At 43.0% G+C, this 17,343-nt stretch overlaps 1 protein-coding gene across 1 annotated transcript in view; it reads right to left on the reverse strand.

Moving 5' to 3' along the window:
* The window catches only part of C2CD6 (C2 calcium dependent domain containing 6), a 38,320-nt gene that overhangs the window by 18,486 nt on the left and 2,491 nt on the right, over positions 1–17,343 (reverse strand). The window contains exons 3-12 of the mRNA XM_079989724.1: positions 16,242–16,293; positions 14,634–14,773; positions 13,686–13,808; positions 11,962–12,006; positions 10,637–10,705; positions 8,838–8,950; positions 5,654–5,803; positions 3,797–3,911; positions 2,983–3,052; positions 2,205–2,260 (exon numbers count right to left, since the gene is read on the reverse strand). Coding sequence (XP_079845850.1) covers positions 2,205–2,260; positions 2,983–3,052; positions 3,797–3,911; positions 5,654–5,803; positions 8,838–8,950; positions 10,637–10,705; positions 11,962–12,006; positions 13,686–13,808; positions 14,634–14,773; positions 16,242–16,293 — 933 coding nt within the window. The remainder of the gene's footprint in view (positions 1–2,204; positions 2,261–2,982; positions 3,053–3,796; positions 3,912–5,653; positions 5,804–8,837; positions 8,951–10,636; positions 10,706–11,961; positions 12,007–13,685; positions 13,809–14,633; positions 14,774–16,241; positions 16,294–17,343) is intronic.

The raw sequence follows: 17,343 nt of genomic DNA on the forward strand, positions 1-17,343 counted from the left end.
CTGAATGTGCAGCTGGCTGTCATTACATGTTGTTAGGCTACAACAACGCCTACTCAGTAATGTGATTTATAGGCTAATTTAAATATACCAGCAAAAAAACCAAAAAAAACCCCTGACCAGTAGGAAGAGGAATTATTTCACAAATTAAAAGAAAATTACAATTCTGATACTATTTAAGACCTACCCTTCTGGTGGTGTAGTGAATATTCATTTAAAAAGGGACAGGTGGTTTTAAAAGCCTAACCTACCACAAGAGCCTCATTCCAGCATTTTACCTATTTCAGGTGTTGCTGCTATTTCTATAGTTCAAAGGTGGGGAGCCTCAAGGGCCCTATAGGCAAACACCTGAGGGCTGCAAGCCTATAGTGGGACAAGCAAGAGGCCGAAGTAGGCAGAAGCAATTTTCCAGCCATACCAAAGTACAAAGTTTCCACCAGAGTGTTGGAGAACTCAAATGAAAACACAAATGGGAATGGCTGATGTTTCCTCAACAGTTCCAAGTGCGGAACAGAAAACAGTTCAGCAAATGCAACTGGTATTTGCTACTGTTGTTGCCTTCAGCCCATAAACAATACATAACTGGTTATGTTACTTCCCCCCATGTTTGCACTGTGATCCTTTTGCACTGAAATGGAGTGGAATAACGCAATGCCAACACCGCGTAGGCAATTTACGTAATTAATTACAGTACTTTTCCCAGTACGTTTCCGAGTACGTTTCCCAGTACGTTTCCGAGCACGATTCAAAGTGTTGGTGCTGACCTTTAAAGCCCTAAACGGCCTCGGTCCTGTATACCTGAAGGAGCATCTCCACCCCCATCGTTCAGCCCGGACACTGAGATCCAGCGCCGAGGGCCTTCTGGCGGTTCCCTCATTGCGAGAAGTGAGGCTACAGGGAACCAGACAGAGGGCCTTCTCGGTAGTGGCACCCGCCCTGTGGAACGCCCTCCCACCAGATGTCAAAGAGATAAAGAATTACCTGACATTCAGAAGACATCTTAAGGCAGCCCTGTTCAGGGAAGTTTTTAATATGTAATGCTGTACTGTTTTTAACACTGATTGGGAGCCGCCCAGAGTGGCTGGGGAAACTCAGCCAGATGGGCGGGGTATAAATAATAAATTATTATTATTATTATTATTATTATTATTATTATTATTACTTATAGAATCACAGATAACTGTAGAAATGGAAGGTCATCCGAGTGTCATCGAGTCCAACCCCCTGCAAGGCGGGAATCTCAACGTACCGTATTTTTCGCTCTATTGGACGCACCCGACCATAGGACGCACCTTGTTTTAGAGGGGGAGAACAAGAAAAAATAATTCTCCTCCTCTCTGCTCAGCGCTCCTTCAGCGAAGTGGCAGGAGAAATGGAGCCCCTTCCATTTCCCCTCCCGCTTCGCTGAAGGGGCGCTGCACAGCTCTCCCTCTCTGCTGAAGCCAGAGGAGTCTTGGTCTCTCGGCTTCAGCAGAAGGAACCCGAAGCCTTTGGAGGGCAGTGCGAGTTCCCACTGCGCTCCAAAGGCTTCAGGCGGCTATCCCTGAAGCCTGGAGAGCGAGAGGGTTCAGGCCGCACCGACCCCTCTCGCTCTCCAAGCTTCAGCGAAAGCAACGCGTAGCCTCCGGAGCACGGAGGGAGCGCTCCCTCTGCACTTTGGAGGCTTCGCGTTGCTATCGCTGAAGCCAAGGAGCCTGCATTCGCTGCATAGGACGCACACACATTTCCCCTTAATTTTTAGAGGGGGAAAAGTGCGTCCTATAGAGCGAAAAATACGGTGATTTTGCCAAAGTGGACAGTCAGTGGGGCAAATAACGTGGTTTTGGGTGGAAGACAAAACGCAGTAGAACAGAAACAGCGCGGCATGCAGTAAACACAGGGAAGGACAGAAAACAATGCCTTCTGACACCCCTAGCTTTTGCACACCCATCTCTCCATCCATTAAAGCATTATTGCCCATTCCAGCCAGACAAAAGCAGTCAAGCAGGCTGTTGAGAGGTGTGGTCTGGGGCAATGGGCACTGAGAGTTCTGAGGACCAGAGAGAGATGCATTTAGCCCCACATACACTATAGTCCTGCACATATAAGGCCCTGCACATATACTATAGTTCCTAAAATATGTGGGAGTGTGATTGACAGTAACCTCTTTAGCTGTAGGGGTACCACAGTGGTGTAATTTTATGAAGCAATCTATCAATAACACACACCTTCATGTCTTCTCCGGCGAATGATCTTATGTTTTCTTGAGACATTACCTCTGAAGCTGCAGGTGGCGGGAGAAATTTTTAGAAAGTTATATTGTAAGAAACTAAAAAAGGAAATACTAGTTGCATAGCAAGACCACCAAGTTCCTTATGCTGGATAAATGCTTTATGGATCTTTTTTTAATGCAAATGCACATTATGGTTATGCACCATGAACTTGCATTGAAGTTCATAGGCATCCTCTTTAAAAAGCAGTCCCTTTTCAGTGTTCAAACACTCCATGCTGTCACCTTGAGTGACAATATGGTAATCAATTGGTCAGGACTTCCGGGGAGGAACTTGGTGGACTGAACGTCTTCTGTCAGCAGCCATGGGGCAATTCTCCCCCCTCCCCCATTTTCACACAAGGTAATATTGAACGCTGGAACTTTTGCAAATACCAGTAGAGTGGTACATCGGGTTACATACGCTTCAGGTTACATTCGCTTCAGGTTACAGACTCTGCTAACCCAGAAATAATACCTCGGGTTAAGAACTTTGCTTCAGGATGAGAACAGAAATCACGCGGCGGCCGTGCGGCAGCAGCAGGAGGCCCCATTAGCTAAAGTGGTGCTTCAGGTTAAGAACAGTTTCAGGTTAAGAACGGACCTCCGGAACGAATTAAGTACTTAACCCGAGGTACCACTGTATATGCTGCACTGTAAAGGTTAGAAAATTAACCCACTGGCCCTTCTAGTCTCCGCTCAAGATGAATAGGAAAACATTTGAGTGTTCACTAAACCTGAGGATGTATAAACCGTAGATGCTTGAGGGCGTTGTATTTTCCCAACAGCTTCCTTGAAGCGAGATACCTGATAGGGAAGGGAGAGGAGTTAGAAATAGGCATAAAGTGCTTTCAAGTACAGACCATTCTCCTCCCTGTGATAATTAGTATTGGGACTGGAATTCTGCCTTGTTTCCAAGATTGCCACTTAACAGCCTTAACAATTAAATCAAATTGTGATTTGTCGTGCCACATAGGAAGCTATAAAAATGCAATGGGAAAGGGAAGTAGCACTTTGGAGGAGGCTCTTAATTAGGGTGGCTAACTGCAGAAGATGACTGGTCTCCTGTACTTTTAACAGGGGATTTCTGGAGGCCTATGTGTGGCAGGGCTGTTCTATTTTTTCTCATCCTCTCAGGTACTGTACCTATTCGCCCACAAGGAGAAAAGCTGGTGAACAGGATCTCCGAGTCAACAAATAGCAGGAGAAAGTGCTAAACAACCCTTCTGTCCTTTTCTCTAACTACCAACCTTCTTCCCCAACCTTATACTGCCCATAACATTAGTGTCTCACATCAAATATAAAGATTCTATGAAAGGAAAACAGAGAAACTGCATGTTCTTTTGTAACTCAAGAAAACCTTTAATACTTTTTTTTTAAAAAAAAGACCTCTACTTCCCATTTCAGCAGCCTGCAATTGCTTTTGGGTTTCGTAATAAATAATAATTCTTCCCCTTTGTACAAAAATGAAAAATAAACAACTGCCTTTCCCACGAGGTTTTGCCCCTAGTCAGTCACACATTATTTGTCTTTCTTTGAAAAGGAAATTACCTTTGTTTGGCCTGGTTTTACTTTTGGTCCCTTTTTTAAGATCAGTTGATCTAAATAATCTGCCTTTTCATGCCATGTTTTTAGATTCCGATATTCAGTTTTCAGTTTCTCCAGTCTAAAGAGCAAGGGGAGGGGGATTAGTTTAATAGTACTGAACTATCCAATATGCATATTTCTTTGCCATCAGATAACAAAAAAAAATGACATTGCATGTTTATACAATCCATGGTGAAATTAAACTGAAATAGCTGAAACTAAGCCCCCTTTAACTCTACTGCAACTACCAGTTCACTTCACAATCTTGCAATAAGCTATTACCTGGAGGGAAAGTAGACCAATACTACTGAGTTTATTGGAACAGATCTGTTTTAAAGCCAATTTTTTGGTTGCTCTTACTTAACTGTTTATAGATAAGGCGGCTGGTAATTTACAACCACGTCTAAATTCTACTGGATTTAATGGGGTTTGCTCCTGGGGCTAGGCTTGCAGCCTCAGATTAACTGTCCTATAGTATTTTCCAACTATGATAATAGATGAAAATGTTAGAGGATGCTATTCACAAATAAACCTACCATGTATTAAAGAAAGGCTGTGATCAATAATATCAGATCAGAAATCCCAGCCACCGCCAGCCACTTTTCCATGAAATTATCTGGAACCATTACAATCGAATTTCAAATGCCTTGCCTCGGTACAGAAACTGCACAGGCTGCCCAAAAAGGATGACCTAAGTGCAAGCTTATTAATTCTCCTAGGCTTCTTGGCTGCCTTTGACCATGGTTTGCTTACCTTTCCCGCCCCGACCTGGCCACAGTGATCCATGCGATGGTCACCTCCAGGCTTGACTACTGTAATTCGCTCTACGCGGGGCTGCCCTTGAAGCTGTCCCAGAAACTCCAGCGGGTGCAGAATGCTGCAGCGAGGCTCCTCACGGGGTCTCTGCCGTGGGAGCATATTCACCCAGTGCTTTTCAAGCTGCACTGGCTCCCGGTGGAGTACAGGGTCAGGTTCAAGGTGCTGGTTTTGACCTTTAAAGCCCTTCACGGCCTAGGACCCTCGTACCTACGGGACCGTCTCACCTGGTATGCCCCACGGAGGACCTTAGGGTCCATATATAGCAACACCCTAGAGGCCCCAGGCCCTAAGGAATTTAGATTAGCCTCAACCAGAGCCAAGGCCTTCTCAACACTGGCTCTGGCCTGGTGGAATGCTCTGTCTCATGAGACCAGGGCCCTGCGGGATCTGATTTCTTTCCGCAGGGCCTATAAGACAGAGTTGTTCCACCTGGCCTTTGGCTCAGAATCAGTTTGATTCCCTCCCCCTCTTTCTTTTTCCTTTCTCCTCCTATGAAGAGGCTACATCCTAATGTTTTAATGTCGTATTTTAATCTTTTAAAATTGTATTTTAATCAACTTGTTTTTATTATTGGTTATTAGCCGCCCTGAGCCTGGTCTTGGCTGGGGAGGGCGGGATATAAAAAAATTATTTATTATTATTATTATTATTAACAGGGTTCAGCTTCTCGGATGGCAGCAGCACCCATACCAAGATTGTTCCACTCTTGCATGGAGGGCTATTTCCAGAATGTAGTGCTGAGGGACCACTTATTTCACTCATTATAATGCACATGAATCTCTGACTTTTGTCTTCTGGGTTTCTGGGGGTTTTCCTGTTGTTATTCTGTCTCTCACAGCTACAATAAACCTACCATTAAAATTATGGACTGGTCATTTCTTTGTCAGAGGGCAAACGGGCAAATTTAGCAGGGGATCAAATACTCCCCACCCCCTCACTGTATAGCAAATGTTAGATACATTAATATATACTTTTAAAAAAACCTGTTGCCTATGTCCTTGCCTTTCTCGGGGTGGCTGATGCAAAGCCTCCTGAAGGCTTTTGTAGTGCTCTGAAGGTTTTGGTTTCTCCAGATGAATCTTTGCCACTGAAACATTCAAGTCTGGAGATAAGAATGCAGGGTAATCCAAGCGAAGTGGCTTGATGGCATTGCTGGGGGGAGAGAAAAGAAAAACTAAGGCATTCAAATGTTGCCTATGGAGATAATCACAATGGAAAGATTCCCTCCCTTCACCCTTCTACATGGGCTGCTACTCTGATGGTCACCATTGTTGCTGAAGTCCCCTATATATTTGCAAGAAAAATAAGTTCCTGACAGTAAGAGCTGTTCGACAGTGGAATTTGCTGCCAAGGTGTGTGGTGGAGTCTCCTTCTTTGGAGGTCGTTAAGCAGAGGCTTGACAACCATATGTCAGGAGTGCTCTGATGGTGTTTCCTGCTTGGCAGGGGGTTGGACTCGATGGCCCTTGTGGTCTCTTCCAACTCTAGGATTCTATGATTCTAAGTTTTAATACAATTTTGATTCAGAAGTAAAAAATGTTAGTCTGCGACCAGAAGGAGGAGGACTATCAGGAAGAGTGGATTAAATTTAATGATTACTTAGTTAAATATGTTAAGTCAAATTAACTGAAAACAGCTTGCAGATACTTAATTGGCTTAGGATTTTATTTATGTTAAGTGATGAATTAATATGTTTAATTTCATAATGTGAAGATCTAAGGATGCTAATGTTTAAGTTAAATTTTATAAGAACTGTGATTTGGAAAACCGTTAAAAGGATATGCAATGAAATTCAACCAAGGGGAAGCGAGGAAGTCACTTAACAATGTTAATAATTTTCAATAAGGCTATGATTTATGTTTGTTTGTCTTATGTGTTTGTTTGTTTGTTTGTTTATAATGTTGTGAAAACCAATAATTTTTTTTTGGAAAAACAGAAGTAAAAAATGTTAAGGAGAAGGGAAGGTTATTTGGGTTTATATATATATCCTTTTTGTTTCAGCGAAGGAGCATATTAGGGTTCATGCTAAGGCAAGCTTTGGAGCAGGCAAGAAGAAATTTTTTGCCTGAGTGTTCTGCAATTTGAAGATCACGGGTGTGTGGCTGAATTTATGCAATTCTCAACAGTCTGGGTACAGCACGGCTGATGGAGGGCAGGGAGCAGTTGCTCCTTTGACACTACCAGATTTGTGGAGGTCTGATGTCTCATGACTGCAGGTTAAAGTTAGACAGGAATTTCATTTCTTTGCTGACAAACATAACTTCATCCATTAAGCGCTGCTGCCAAATGCTGAAACAGGAAGCCAGGTAAGGACTTTTCAAGAAAGGTTTCTTTCACTGGACACAAGTGGGGAGTCTTGTGTGAAATATAAAACCTTGGGATGTGGCTATTCCCTCAGCCACCAATTGGAACCATATAAACCAGAACTTATACACAGCCCACCTGTTTATTGAGTATTCATCCTGATTTGTTAGCACAAAGTCTGTGAGGAGCCTAGACAACAACAGCTTTTTACTGAGCAGTCATTTTGATTTGTCTGTAGTGAGGTTATATGGCATCGCATCTAGCAAATGTTATCCTCACTTTCCAGTGCATTTATCCTTTTGGGGAGGGGTTTTTTAGGGAGAAGGTTTGTTTTGAACAAGAACAAACTCTGCTTTAATTGCTCAACCTTATCCAGGCACCTTTCCTGGCACAGTCTCCACTGCAAAGTTCCATGTCCAAGTGCCCCCTCCCAATCTTTCCCTGTGAAAACCCCCTCTTTAAAGCTGAATCGGAGCAAACAACAATCCATGGAAAACCTGAATCACTGTTTGCTCCAATTCAGTTTAAAGAGCAGGGAGAAGCTCTTGTGGGGAAAGCTCTGGGGCAAGAACAAAAACACAGCGCTTGGACACAGAGTCTTAAAGTGTGGGCCTGTCCCTGGAAAGAGCAGGGCAAAAGGTAAAGGTGTACAAGCCCTTTGCTGATACACCACTCAAAAATAGCAACAGCCTGGAAGCGCCCATGGAAGAGTCTCTGAAGCTTGGCTGCTGCACACTGCGCTGTAACTTATGGGCTTAAATTGTTTTGCGAAGGCAGCGGGGGTGAGCTAAGGGCAGCATTTGGCAATGGGCAGTGGGCTTGCACTTACATGCACTGCCCCCCTTCACTCTTCCACACACTGATACAGACACACAGCAGCCAGAGGTAAGAGAGGAGAGGGAGCTGGGAAAAAGAAAAGTGGGGCACAGGGGAAGCCTCTGTGGGCAAAATACACCAGCAGCCTTGCCCCACCTGTGGAGCAGATTATCCTGGTTTGGTGTAGTAATCTGGTAGTTTTCAGATGTAAGGTAAGTGTTCTAGAGTTAAGATTTTATGATAGACAAAGCCAGAATACATCAGAAATTTCCGTGGCAACATTCAGGTAAACCCTTGTTTCACATAGACTTTGGGGTTGCCTAGTGCTGCTAGGGTTTCGCCCAAGAACTGCACCCTCCCAAGTCTTCACATATACCTAATGAAAGGAGAGTGTGTGAGACAGAGTATTTATTGTGCTGTATCTGACCAAGTCATTCTCAAAGTAGATCCACTGATTTCAATGTATGACTTAGCTGGATACATCCCATTGGAATCCCATAATTTGAAATGGGAACTCATTTACACCGTAAGATGTAAACAGACCCTCACATCTGCATACATCTAAAACCCTATGGGTGATATCCAGCTAAGTACAGTGGTGCCCCGCAAGACGAACGCCTCGCAAGACAGAAAACCCGCTAGACGAAAGGGTTTTCCGTTTTGGAGGCACTTTGCAAAACGAATTTCCCTATGGGCTTGCTTCGCAAGACGAAATGTCTTGTGTCTTGCGAGTTCCTGCGGGTTTTCCCCCCTCCCCCCCTTTTCCTAAGCCGCTAAGCTGCTTATCAGCTGATCTGCTAAAAGCCGCTAAGCTGTCAATGGGCTTGCTTCGCAAGACGAAAAAACCGCTATACGAAGAGCCTCACAGAACGGATTAATTTCGTCTTGCGAGGCACCACTGTAATGTTCAAAGTAGGCACATTGAAATCAGTGGTCTTAAATCAATGGGTCTACTCTGAGTATGGCTAACATTAGATATCACCATGTGGGTCCGATTCTAAAACATATGACTGACTGTATGCATAGCATTATAAAACAGAGTCCATTACATATTGAAACAAATCTAGTTAGATGTCAAGAATTGTTGCCTTATTTTGTCTCTTCTGTCTTCAGGAGGGGGAACCCGCAGAAACATGGAATATGCCACAGCCTTTGCAGGATCCGCACCTGGCAGTTTTAGCTGCAAAACAAAGCCATTTATGGCAATCAATAAGGATGAATGCTGAGATAGCTGATAAAACATAGCATAAAGTGGTACTTCAGATTATGTTCCATGACCTCCAATAGTCTCTCTACCCCCTGATTATGCATGCGAGACAGGCAAAGTTTCTATAGCTACTCATTGTCTGAAGTATTCTTGCAATTCTGTTCCTACTCACAGGGAGCTGTTATGGAATTGTAGACCCTTTTCATGGGTTATTATCTGGCTGTCTCTATGGGAGACAGAAATAATGGCAAGCGGGGAAGAGTAGACGTAGACTTCAACAGAGGCTTGAAAGGAGCTGAAAGTTCTGTATCAAAAAGCAAGAGTGGCGTCCAGATAGGGGCTTAAATGGGAAACATGTCACTGAGATATTGCAACAGGGTAAATGGCAAACTGGGTGAATTAAACTAAAAACCTTATCGTATTTCCTCCAGAAAGGGTCAACCCAGATTAAATGGACTGTCATTTTGATGTCAATGGCATCATATAGATGCTGCAAAAGACATGCATGCATGAGGACCACTGACTTCTCAATAAATATACATCGGCTGTACCCCAAATGCCATCATTCATCCATCCAGTCTGGGCATGATTAGCTCATTAGAGAAAGAAATCACCCCCCCCCCCTTTAAGTGTCTGTGTACACTATTCATTTTGCTTTTCCAGTTTGTGACTAGTTGGGAATGAATTAGTCCCACCTTGATAGGACCTTTTATTGTTGAAAAACAGGTCTCATTTTCATCTCTGTTCTGTACAGTAAAATTATACTGCACTGCTAGGTCTCCTTCCTTGCCTCATTTTGTAATACACAATCAGAAGTTTGTTTAAAATAAGCAAACAAACAACTTGGGCAGTGTGGCGTTTGCCTCCTAGGTGGGTCATAAGAAAAGGGTTAAAATGAGTGTGATGTGATTGGCCAGTGGAAACTGATAGGAAGTGTTAGGGATAGAGGGGGAGTTGTGTGGAAGTCAGTTGAGAGTTGGGAGTTGCAAGAAGGAAGAGGGAGGTTAAGTCTGTGGGTTGGTCGAGTTGTGTGGTGAAAGGGTGAGAGGAATTGTTAGATGGAGTCAGATAGATAGTTGGAATAATCAGTTTGAAGTTGTTAGGAACGCATAGGACAGTTAAGGAACTAAGATTAAGAAACTGCCAAGGAAAATTAAGTGAAACCATAAGCTTGTTCATGCCTATAAATAAACTTGATAATTTGTTAATGTTAACAACTGTCTGGACTACGTGATTACCCGTGAGGAGAAACGGGTTGGTGGCAGCGAAGAAAGCAATCACAGTGGTGGCACGGGGTCAATAGACCGTTAAACGTCCGGGGGCCCTGTGTGATCGCCACAGGCAGTTTAGGTTAGAAACCAGTTTAGCACCTGATGGTGCTTCCTGAATTCACTCATTAATATGAGACTGAGGAGGAATCTTCCCTAGGATGTCTACTGAACCATCTGGAACTGTTTAAGGAATGGCAATCTTTAGCATGGCAAATCTCGTTTGCTCACTCTCTGCCTATAAAACACTACAAATATTCTCTGAGTTGACCTGTGGGCTGGAAAGTAATTTACAGTACATGGGAGGGGTGCTAGGCTTCATGATATTCTGGTCCCTTTCAGCCTTGTGATTCAAATTAAAATCATCTACTTCAGCAAAGAGAGACAAGACCTGATGTGAATATCCATATCCAAGACATCCATAGCAGAACATATATTCCACTTCTGCTGTGCAGAACACCTGTAGGTATAAAAATCCCTTCTTAGCATAACAATTCTCATTGCAAATTCAATTTAAAGTTATTTTATGGCAACCGATCACAGGTATAAGAAGAACAGAATTATTGAGTTTTTAAAAAAATCCATGGTAAGTCCTTCCCTGAAACAGCAATTAAACAAAAAGGAAAACTTTTCAGAAATAGTAATAACAAGCTCAGTTCCGCATCCTTATAGCCAGGACCCAAAGAAAGAAGCTGCATTAATGTTGGTTTGGAAACTTTTGCATAAGCACCCGAGGAAGGAAAGGTGGAAGAAACAACAAGGGGATCATCTTATCCTGGACTTGGTCCCCACCAACAGGGAGGAACTGATCAGTGAAGTGGAAGTGCTGGGAACTTTGGGAGGAAGTGATCATATCTTCTTGGATTTTATTATACACAGACAAGGGAAGGCTGAGAGTAGTTGGATATGCACTCTGAACTTTACAAAGGCTGATTTCAAAAAGCTTAAGCTTAACTACTGGGTGAGATCTCTGTGTCAGAAATACTCAAAGAGAAGGGAGTCCAAGATAGATGGGAGTTTCTGAAAGGTGAAATACTGCGCACAGCCCACAGAAAGCTAACCTCCAAAATCTAAGTGTTCAACAACATGGTTTAAAAATATTGAACAACAGATTGTGACATTACTCCTTTTAAAATACATACGCAGTAAAAAACAAGGCTGTGACTATAATAGTATTCTTCATTTTCTTGCTGTCTCCGTGAGTTCCTGTCCTCCTGTTTACAATTATGCACACACCAATAAAAGCAAGATAAGCACAAAAATTCATTACCAATAACCTCCTCTGCTTATAAACACAAAGCTTTTAATCAAGTCAGTTTCATGTTTACAGAGAAAAAAGGGCTACAGAAGAGTTTGTTCCCTTGGGGCTGAAATTTACTAGGTCACAAGAACATAGGAAGATGACTCATACTGAGTCAGACCATTGATCCATCTAGCTCAGTATTGTCTATTACACTGACTGGCAGTAAGTAATCCAGAGTGGTTTGAAACACAACCAGCAGAAACCTTGCGGCTTCACTTTCAATTATCCAGATCTATAGACAGCAGCTCTAATCAATAGTCTCTCTCTTTCCCTCTCACATATCCTCAGTGCAGTGATTTGAAGCTTTCCCTCAATTACAAAGCTGCAGTTCAAATTAGACGAGGCACTTAAGATAGGTTGTGTGGGTTTTTTTACAACCATCGTGCAATATGCAATTAACAAAAATGTCTTACCATATTTCTGATTCTAAAAGCACATGTTTCAATGAAGGACTGTTTCTGAATGGGAGAGAAGAATACAAACAATTCGAGAGCTTCTCTACTGTTCACTACATAAAGACCATGAAACAAATCTTTCCATATTTTTTTTTGAATTTGCATTTTATTTATATGTTAACATTCTTATACTACATTGGTAAACGTTGTCATATTACATTACAGGACTTACTATAATTTCCAACATGTATACAAAAATTATATACAAATTTTATATACCTAGAAAGAAAATGAAACAAAAAAAAGAACCAAGAGAAAAAACAAAAGCATCCCCCCCCCAAATCAGATACATACCAACACACTAGCCTTCCTGTCTATCCCGTTGTATATTCCTTTTTTACAAATGAATGTACTCTTATTATTGTATATTTCTTTACATTTTATCTAATACATTCCTATATCATTATGTGCTCTTAGTCTTTTTTCTCAACTCAATCTCACTCCAACGTCAATCAAATGCTAGCATAGACAGCAAACCTTTACTGTATTTTTGAACATATGTTTTATATCTATCCCACTTTTCCATAATTTTTTGATTTGAATTGCCTCTCAGGGTATTTGTTAACTGTGCCATTTCAGCAAATTCTTGTAGCTTGTAATGCCAGTCTGTGATTGTCGTGGCTTCTTGTTCCTTCCACCCTTTTGCCACCAAAGTCCGAGCTGCGGCTGTTGCATATAAGAATACCTCCCTAAAGGCCTTCGGGAAACAAATCTTTCCAAATGAAAGGCCACAAGTTTAGAAAAGAGTGCAATTGCCAGGGGTAATTCTGGATATTCTGATTATGAATCCACATTTGTAACTCAGATACACATAATTGTTGGACAGTGTTCTCGAAGCTACCAACATGTGTTTGACCAAACTGCGGGAGGCAGTGGAAGACAGGAATGCCTGGTGTGCTCTGGTCCAGGGGGTCACAAAGAGTCAGACACGACTGAACGACAAGACACATAAATGGTTGGTTTCCACAAACTGGTGCATATGCACAACCATGAGTGAGCTATCTGTTTGTTAAGTGTATAAAGAAGAGCCTAGCTGGATCAGACCAAAATTAGCCTTCTGTTTTCAAAAGTGGTCTTCTAGTGTTAAGCCTTCGCCTATTACTTGTACCAAGCATGCCTTATTCAGAGGTGTACCAATCCTCAATTTGGAGGCAATATTAAGTCTCCAAAAGTCACACTCTTCTGATGGTTCCATCACTGTAAGCATTTTGGCTTGCCTGACTGAACAATGCCTGCTCTCCTCACCCTGTGCACTGTTCCAGAGGTTCTCCAGACCCACCTACCCAACCAATCTTCTTTGGGGAGTGCACTGTTGTGCAAGCAGACATCCTTGCATGGGCTTCTGCTGACAAGAATAATTAGCTGAATTCTGCCTTAAAGACTTGGATGTCCCAGCTAGAATTTTAGAACCTAAACTCTGGCAGCAAATGGGGAATGGAGAAGTGTAGTAATCTTGCACTGTGACCAAGTGACTGAAAGACTTAGCAAGAAGGAACCTTTATGCATTTGAATTTAAGGGAAAGTGTTACATAACTTATCAATTCTGATTATGTAAAACACCTAGCAGAGATTAATATTTTTTCACAACGGGAATTAATATTTCATACGTATTTATGGTCCTCTTTTTCGAAGCATAACCTGTATAATCCACATATAAGAGAATCTCTTTTTGTTATACTCACTCGAATGACTTCATAAAGATGCATGTTTGCATTCCCATAGAGCCTTGGAAAGTCTTTTGGACCATCAAAGCCCACCAGCTCTAAAGTAATCCTATTCCTAGGATCACTTCTCTGCTTTGGAACCTGAAAAACAAAACATGGGGTAAACCTATTAACTTGAGTACAATTTACTCCGAAAAGAAGCTACAGGAAATGTAACCTATTTGCAACAGCCTTCGTAGTTTAGGTATCACAGGAACCACCTCCAGAATAAAAACAGGAGTCCACAAATTCTGGCTGACCTAGACAGTCAAGTCCAAAAATTTGCATGCCCATCTTTTCAGTCCCATCCTATTTATGTTGTGAAATAAAACAAGCAAGATTATCTACTTAAGCTTCCAAGCTTCCCCTATGGAGTGGCAAAGAGAAGAGCACAGAGCCCCTACACCTTTAATAGTTGTGCAGAAGGTACTTCAGAAGGTGGCGTTTCTTATGCAAGGCACACCTCCTGGAACTCCCTTTTCTGCACAACTAATAAAGCATGGGCTGGGCCATCCATGAGACAGAGTGAAACAACCACCTCTGGTAGCAGGATCTGCAGGGCAGCAGATCTGGCCTACAAGGAATGCATGACCTGCTGTTGCTGCCGCTGCACTCCCCACTTGTCCCCAGAGCAGATCTTCACTCCCCCCTTATTCCCAATGTAGATCTTTACCCCGCCCATTCCTGATGTAAACCTCCACTCCCCGCTTCTTCCCTGGTGGGTGGGGAGGCGTCATTTTGTGGTTTGCCTCAGTTGCCAAAACGTCTTGGGCCAGCCTTGAATAAAAGGACAAAAATCCTGTCCTCCGCCACTTCCCCACACTTATGACCTTTCTGACATCACAGCAGTTCTATCAATAATAGCTACTAAGATTTTCAGACAGGTAGCTTTAAGAAGATGGAAGTACAAGAAAAGCAGAAACATACCTTCAGAGAAAAATATCTCACGTCTCCGAAATTAATCGGAATTTGCTTCTTGCTTGGTCGGAAGACTTGGGGATTTGTGCATTTCATGATTTTATCAATGCTAATGCGAATCAGTAAGTAGGTGTCATGTTTAACATCAACTGAAAGAATCTCATGTTAAGGAAGCATAAATCTTTCTGGTGGGCAAGTGACCATAAAAGGAAGATGTGCATTGAGCAATAGTGTGGAGGAAAATTATGAGCAGCAAGTTACAACATCTAGTTAGCAGCTTGTACAGTGGTGCCCCGCAAGACGAACGCCTCGGAAGACGAAAAACTCGCTAGACGAAGGAGTTTTTCGTTTTCTTAGCCGCTTCGCAAGACGCATCTCCCTATGGGCTTGCTTCGCAAAACGAAGCTTGCCCCGCAAGCTCCGGGGATAGCGGGGAAGCGCAGCGCGTCTTCCCCGCTGTCCCCGGACCTCTTTTGAAGCAAGGGGCGGCAACGGGGAGAAGATCGCTTCTCCCCGTTGCCAGCCCCGCAATCTCCGGGGACAGAGGGGAAGGCGCGCACCTTCCCCTCTGTCCCCGGACCTGGTAAAAGCAAGGGGCGGCGGGGAGAAGATTGCTTCTCCCCGTTGCCTGCCCCGCAATCTCCGGGGACAGACGGTCTGCTTCGCAAGACGAAAAACTCGCAAGAAGAAAAAACTTGCGGAACGTTTTAATTTCGTCTTGTGAGGCACCACCGTATCTACAAGTCTCATTGACAGCAATGGGAATAAAGGTTAAAGCAGGTAACATATAGAGATCCATGTTCAGATTTCCCAGTGTTTGTATCTGTGGGGGCTCCAAATTTGACTGGAGCAGTGGTGCTGTGGGAGCGATTTCCTATGCATCATTTCCCTAGTTATATTATTATTATCATCATCATCATCATCATCATCATCAATACCCCGCCGATCTGGCATACCAGATGGAGCTGGTAGACAGCTGCCCTGGACACAGAATTGACCTGCACCTCCATGGACAGCTGTGAGTCCAAAATGACTCCCAGGCTGCACACCTGGTCCTTCAGGGCCACAGTTACCCCATTTAGGACTAGGGAGTCCTCCATACCCACCTGCCCCGTCCCCCCAAAACAGTACGTCTGTCTTGTCAGGATTCAACCTCAATCTGTTAGCCGCCATCCATTCTTCAACTGCCTACAGACACTCACACAGGACCTTCACTGCCTTCACTGGTTCCGATTTAAAAGAGAGGTAGAGCTGGGTATCATCTGGATACTGATGAACACCCAGTCCAAACCCCAGGATGATCTCTCCCAGCGGCTGCATGTAGATGTTAAAAAGCTTGGGGGAGAAGAAGGAACCCTGAGGCACCCCACAGGTGAGAGCCCAGGGGTCTGAACACTCCAGGAGGAAGGAGCGGAACCACTGTATAACAGTGCCCCCAGCTCCTGTAGACAGTTCAGAAGGATGTCGTGGTCGATGGTATTAAATGCTGCTGAGAGATCCAGCAGAACTAGGATACAGCTTTCACCTTTGTCCCTAGCTCACCAGAGATCATCAAAGATCTAAATAGGCTTACCAGATGCTTCCCACTGCAGGGTTAATAGAGCAGAAAAAGGATACATTTGGGGGTGAAATCTTTGCACTGCTTCACACTAACTGCCAACAAGCCATTCTATTAGAATATGAAATGTTATATTATGACTAAATTAACTTTATTAAAACCACAACTTACAAAAAGCACATTGCAGTTACACACAAGCTTTAAGGTATAGGGCAAATTCCTGGAATTATCTACGGGTTTTTTCCTGAAATCAAATGCTTCAGTGTTCTGTGCATTGGGTGTATGTAGTAAGATAAGCCCACTGATTTATGTTCCAACATGATGACAAGATAGAAGCATGCTCCTCTGCATATTTACTTGGAAGTATGTACCACTGTGTTCAGCAGGACTTAGTAAGCATAAGATTTCAGCCTTGGGATTTATGGAATTTTCAGGTACGTCAGACCTCATTTAAAACTGCAATTCATATTGAAATTTGGTGCATCTACATGTTTCTTGGTATCTGTACGTACTTCCACCCTTAACAGAGAAAAAGATGGTCCTTCACATTAGGTGGTTTTATTCAACCACCATGTCCTTCTTAATTGGAGATACTAGTCTGTGCCACATCTCAATACTCTTGCCTTCTTTTCAGGCACCCCCCAATTTACATTCTGAGACACCGCATACATCAGTGAAATCACATACCGTATATTTGAAACACCACAGGAAAAAACCCACAAACACCCTGTTCTGCCCCTTTTTGTGAAGTTTTTCGGTCACAAATATATGCCCGTGTGCACAGTCGCACACATACCGAACATATGTAAATGGGGGAGTTGCATACACACACACAAAAATTTTTTTTCATAAGAACAAATGCAGCCACGAAATGGAGGTGATTTTTCATGAGCACCAATGGAAGCTTTTTTCTAATGTCAGTTGTAGCATGAGGTGGTGGTGTACATCAGTTTTACTTTTTAAAACAACACCAAATGTGGCTAAGTTCTTTTTAGGTTCCAAGAAGCAGAAGAAAAGTGTACTTGCTTGTGTTACCCATGTTGCTTACTTGTTCATACAATTTCCAGCCCACGACTTGAAGCTCTATGCTAGGTTAACACTATGAGAATCACAATGAAGCACTACAAAGTTACACCAGTGCCTTTATAACTGCATCACAGG

Source organism: Podarcis cretensis (assembly GCF_951804945.1).
Source record: "Podarcis cretensis genome assembly, chromosome: 1".
NCBI classification, from domain to species: domain Eukaryota; kingdom Metazoa; phylum Chordata; class Lepidosauria; order Squamata; family Lacertidae; genus Podarcis; species Podarcis cretensis.